The 6,142-nt window shown below is 52.3% G+C and overlaps 1 protein-coding gene across 1 annotated transcript in view; it reads right to left on the bottom strand.

The window, feature by feature from the left end:
• The window catches only part of ABCC1 (ATP binding cassette subfamily C member 1 (ABCC1 blood group)), a 131,602-nt gene that overhangs the window by 101,062 nt on the left and 24,398 nt on the right, over nt 1-6,142 (bottom strand). Inside the window, exon 6 of the mRNA XM_027771057.1 lies at nt 4,756-4,881. Coding sequence (XP_027626858.1) covers nt 4,756-4,881 — 126 coding nt within the window. The remainder of the gene's footprint in view (nt 1-4,755; nt 4,882-6,142) is intronic.

The raw sequence follows: 6,142 nt of genomic DNA, 5'->3' as shown, positions 1-6,142 counted from the left end.
ATGACTTCCAGAACTAGGATGTTAACGAATGAGAGACTTGGGCTAGCCCGTGGCCTGGTGGTTAAGGGAGCTGGATTCCACATGGCTGACACTGCGGTTCCAGTGCCAGGTCCAGTGGCTTAAGAAACACCAGGTGCGCGTATATGCGTATCCAAATCCCCAAAGGAGGAGAAGGGATTTCAGCACGACTGCGCCCCATGGGCGGGAGGCGCTTTCTTCCTCCCCTATCTCTCTGATAAGTGCATGTGCCCTCTGGTAAATTAAAACATTCAAATGACACAGCTTCCAGGGCCAGGGGGTGGCACAGCAATACGATGTGACACTCTGTGAGGATGACCGCATGGGATTTCAAATTCACATCTAATGATCTCCCTGGGTACACCAGGCAAGTGCATGCCCACGATCCAGGGCTGGCTGGGGACAGGTCACAGTAACAAAAACTTGGGGTGCTGTCTCTCTTGCTTATGGAAGAGATGAATGAATAAGCTTTAATAAATAAATAATACAGCTTCCACCTGGTGCTCTCCTAGAACACTCATTCACCTAAAAGACCAGCCGCCATGCTTCAGGAAGGCCAGGCCACAGTCGGAAACCACAAGTAGGCGTCAACCCCAGGTGAGGCTCCAGCCAGTAGCCAGCACTAACCACCAGACACAAGACTGAGACAGCCTTTGAGCTGACGAGAGTCCTGATCACCATCTGACTGCAACTACAGGAGAGAGAGAAAGGGAGTAAGAACCGACCTGCTGAGCCCAGTCACTGTCCAGAACTGTGAAACATCATCACAAACTACACTGCTGTTTATGCGGCCAAATGCAGTGGTTTGCTATGGAGTAAAGGAGGCTGATACACATCTAGAATTTAGTCACAGATACTGTTCTGTAACATTCTGCCCTCCTTCAGAAGAAACCACCCCAAATATGCCACCTTAGCATTAGTACTATTCTGGGCTGGAAGCAACCGAGCAGCAGCCAACCGTATACAGCAGATGCTAAGTGTGTAGTGAAGGGACGAAGGGCCCACGTGGGATTAACGCCCAGGGTCTGCCCACCTCCAAAATAAGGATCTTCCATCACACCACACTGCCGCCCATCAGATTTACAGTACGAGTTAGGGTCTAACAGCTCAACTTCTCTGAGCCAGAACTCTCTTACACCTTGAAAATAAATAAAGCTTCGCAAGGCCACTGTCAGATTTAAACCAGTACTTTTAAGTTTAAAACTTGCCTGTGCACAAGAACTACCGCGGATGTTATAAAAACAATTCTGTTCGGGGCCAGATCTGAGATTCTGCCAGCTCTAACATGTCCCGGTGATGCTGATGTGGCTGGTCTTTGAGTAGCAGAGGTTTAAGAGCATGAGTCCTATGGGCTGACTTTGGTCAATCCCTGGCCTAGGCCTCAAATTGCAAAGAGACAAGCAGCACCCCAGTGGGTTCCTGAAGAAGAACCCAGAGAAACGCCAAGCATACTAGAGGGCAAGCGTCAGCCAAGCACTGCATTCTTCCTGGCCTGTACACAAATGTCAGAAATGCGCCAGCCCACACAGCCACAGGGGCCACCCTGCTGGGTTTCAGTGTACAAGAGGAAAAAGACAGCATTTTCCACCTCCTTGAGAGACCAGTGGTGACATGAGGGAGTAGGGGGAAACAAGATCAACAGAGGCAGAAAGATAATGGCAGGGGAGGAGTCAGAGTGCCCAGCCCTCCATGGTCCAGCCTCCACTGCCGGAGCTGAGAGCCTCGTGCAGCCTAGCGTGGCAACGGCAGAGCGGACTCAGGAGGCCAGAAATGCAGAAATCACAGGGAGGGACCATAGCAGCTCTGTGAGTCACCCCAGTACCCACACACCCAAGAAAGAAGCAAAAGGAAACTTTTTTTTTTTAAAGGTTGTAGCCACAGGGCACGTGCACTCTGAAGAGAGACGATGAGAGAGAAAGTGAGAAATCGCCCCCAGGGAGGAATGGTCACAGCACAATCCCTTCTCCTCCACTGTCTTCCTAGGATCTGGGGCATGCATGCTTACACACCCGGTGTGATTTTCAAGCTGCCAGGTCCAGCTTGAAAACTGCAGTTGGCCATGTGGGAGTCCAGCGCCTTAACCACTACACCACCCACTGGCCCCTTGCAAAAGGGAATTTTTAAGACAGAGTCTGGCCTTGTTGCAATCCTGGATGGATGTGCCGTAACATACAGCTCTTTAAGATGGGTCTCCTATGCTATCCAGGCCAGCCTTGAAGTCACAGGCCTCCTGCTTCAGGTTTGCAGGTTGCTGGGATTATAGGTCTGTGTCACTGTGCCAGCCTTTAGGTTGGACCAGGAATCAAACCCAAGCCTCCCATGTGCACCCAGCCTGCAGAGCATAGCATTTTAGCAGCACGTCCCACCTTGGCTGGGCGGCAAAAGGAATTTTTATCCAGTCCCCCAAAGAAGACCAGAAACCACAAATTCTCTCCATACAACATCTGGGATGGTCTACAGGGAAGGGGATTGTCCTCAGGTCCCCAGAGAAATCCTGAAGGGTCAGATGATCTGTATGCCAACTGGCTGGCCCACCTGGACTCGTTGACCCTCAGAGCAACCCAAGTTTGCAGCCACTCAGGGGGTGTGACTCGTGTGGTGTGAGCCCCTGCTCTGCAGAGCAGCCCAGCATTTAATAAACGCTTCGTGATGGGCACACTGCACTGCCACCCTGAGAACCAAGTACACGACAGCCACACAGCCCCTCCTCTGTATCAGGCACAGGCCAGGAACCAACACGGTGCCCCGGGCATGGTCACTGCCCTTCTGATTTTATATACATGCAAACATACTCACATGTACGTCCACAGACAGATGCACGCACACATAAGCACACACATACATAAACACACACAAGCACATATTCACATGACCATATGTGTGCACACATACCTGTTAGTGCAGATGCACATAAACACACACATATGCACACATATAACTACACGTGAACACACAGACCCAAACATGTTGCTCAGTTCTCCAACCCAGTTCCTTCGGCAGGGAAATCCCAGCACGGGGCTTCTCAGGACACACATCGGGACGCAGGTTTCTAAAATCTCCTGCTGGTCTCCTACAAGCCCTCTGTCACCCACAAAGCAAGTCGCAGCCCTCTGCTGAGGTTCAGGACAGATGAAACAGAGCATGGCAGCTGAAAACCGCCCCCACTGCAATCCGCCTGGCAAACAGCTGATTAGTCACGAACAAAGCATCAGATAAATGCTGCAAAGGCTTTTCGCCACACTCAGTCCACTCCCAACAGCTTACCCGGCCCACAAAGGCACTGTCCCCTACACAGGCAATGCCCCACAGCCAGCCAACCTCACGCCATTCCAGCTACACTGGCTCTTCTTGCTGTTCCCTCCACACTGCCCAACAGCGCCCACACCCCAGGGCCCTTGCACATGCCAACCCTCTGCCTGGAACACTCTTCCTCTGGGTGTTCGCTCAGCCTGCTCCCTCGCTCCTGTAGGTCTCTGCTCATTGCAGCTTTCCGGGGAGACATCCCTGATCTCTTACCAAACACTGTACACAGGCCAGCCTAGGTGGTACAGTGTGCAGCGTACTGGACTACGGTGCTGAAGCGATGTGGCCAGCCATGGGTTCAGATCCCCAGCCCACCACTCTGAAATGTGCCAGGAATGCATGCACCCAAGATTCTGATGAGCTCAGGGAAGGGAGTCATGGCATGACCAGACCCTGTGAAGGATCTCTGTCTCTCTCACATGCTACTGTGAATAAAATAAACTTAAAAACAAACAAACAAACAAAAACAAACAAACAAAAAAAACAACTGTCTAAGATTCCAGCCATTGTTCTCCACTTCCTTCCCCCATTTTCATCCTCTCAGCACTTACTAATCCCTGATATATACACGGGGCCCTCAAAAAGGCAGTGAGAAATACTTCCTGTGAAAAAATTACACATGGATTTCCAAATGTGTGTGCACCAAAATAAACTCACACTTTAACTCCTTTTTCCCATGAGCTTCGTGAAGACCCCTCATACTAAGGTTCTCTGGCACCCCCCATGACAGCGAAAGCCATGGTGTTGGAGGGAGGGAGGCAGGGAAGGACGGGAGGGAACAAGGAAGGAGAGGAAGAAGGCAGGGGCTGGTGGGGTGGTGCAGAGAAGCAGCAGGTGGCGGGAGGAAAGGAGGAGAAGGAATGGACGAGGCACACGGCCACGCTCCCCTCTGCTCACCAGCTGGGTGAGTGCCGTCTCACCCGACCTGCTGAAGAACAGTGGTCCTTACCGCATTTCCCTGAAACTGACAGGACAGACCGGGGGTCTCAAAGCCAAACCCCTCTGGGTCCCGGTGGTGCCACCAATGAGGGGAACAGGATGGAGTGCAGACAGTAAATACGACGGGGAGTGTGAGGCCATGGAGAGTTGTGGCCGCACTCCTCGGGGTCACGGTTCTCATCTGCCAGAACTCCTATTTCCAGAAAATCTGGACAGCTCAAGTTCATGTGAAATTTCCACAGTTTTACATACTTGCTCCCATGTCCCAACGTCGCCATGCCCGGTGGGAAAAAGCTCAAGCCACAGCACACAGCAGTTTACAGCTAGGAGCCGGCCCTCTCAAGTGCCCAAGCCAGTCTAAGCCTCGGTTCTTCCCCGTGAAAAGCGGGGGAGACGGAAGGAGATCCTGCCTGGATGACCCTGGCCCAGAACAGCACCCGAGGCTAGCTGGTGCTGTGTGACACCTCCCTCACACGCACGTCTGTGGTCACTTACGGGGTCGTTGATGGTTTCGGAGAACAGAGGCGAGCGGTCTGAGAAACAGGACAACACGAGCTGGATCAGCACGAGGGAACAGTAAACGTAGAAGGTGACATCGCGGAACAGGTCGACATGGGCGCCCTAAACGTGAGGGAAGGAAGGGGGAGAGAAAAGGCTGGAGTAGCCGGAGGGCTGGCGACAGAAAGCCCCGCTCCACGCTGCAGCCTGATTCCAGGGTATGCTGTCACATCCTGCTTCTGCTAGGCCCTTACAGAAGAAAGGCAGCGGGGCCAGCAGGTGGCACAGTGGTTAAGGTGCTAGACTCTTACATGGCTGACTGTAGTTCAAGTCCCAGACATGGAGGCCTGAAAATCATGCTGGGCGCATGAGTGTACATGCCCAAAATCCCACTAGGAGAGTGGAGAAGGGATGGCAGTGAGGACATCCCCCCAGCGGGTGATTTCTTACTCTCTCTCGCTCACTCTCTAGAGAGTGTATGCGACCTATGGTAAAAACCTTAAAAGCAAACAAACAAACAAACAAAAACAGAAAGGCAGTTGCATCACTGTGGGATCACCTTGATCACCACGTCCTGGTCAGGGCATCCCATGGTGCAAGGGGCCCAACCCTTGGAGTGAAGTGGAGCTGTGTTGAAGGCCTGCCTCTGCTCATACTGGCCGTGGACCTTGTCACGTACTTAATTTCTCTGTGCCTATAAACAGCCCACTGGTTCCCAGCCAGGAGTGATTTTGCCTCCCTGGAAATATCTGACAATGTATGAGGACATTTTTGTTTGTCACAACTTGAGAGAGAAAAGGGTGCTCATGAGTGGAGGCCAGGGATGGGTGGAGGCCAGAGATGTTCCCAAACATCCTACAAAGCTTAAGAACAACTACAAAGAAGGCTTCGACCTGAAACGCCATCAGTGCTGAGGGTGAGAAATCCTGTCAAAGTCACTGTGACAAGTCGTTAAGATTAACCATGAGAAACAATGCTGGGGCCACACACAGGCTTGGGGTTCGGATCCTGGACCAACCTGAACACGTGAGGTGCACAGGTGGGAGAATCACGGCACAGTGGGACCCTGTCACTTGTCCTCTAGCTCTCTCTCTCTCTCAACAACAAGTGGAGCCAACAGGTGTCGTGGAGGTTAAGGCACTGGACTCCCACAGGGCCGGCTGGTTTGAGTCCTGGACCTGGCGGCTTGAAAATCAGGCCAGGCACATGTGCATGTGTGCCCGAAATCCTGAGAGAAGAATGGAGGAGAAAGAGCTGCAGTGGGGCCATCCCCTCTGGGGGGTGATTTCTCACTTTCCCTGTCAGTCTCTCTCCAGGGAGCACGCATGCCTTATGGCAAAATAATCTAAAAACCAATATTCCCTGTGTAGTTCCTCCGACATAC

Source organism: Tupaia chinensis, unplaced genomic scaffold (genome assembly GCF_000334495.1).
Source record: "Tupaia chinensis unplaced genomic scaffold, TupChi_1.0 Scaffold000182_1, whole genome shotgun sequence".
Lineage (NCBI taxonomy): Eukaryota > Metazoa > Chordata > Mammalia > Scandentia > Tupaiidae > Tupaia > Tupaia belangeri.
Note: the sequence above shows the minus strand (reverse complement) of the source record. Positions and strands in the feature narration are given on the sequence as shown.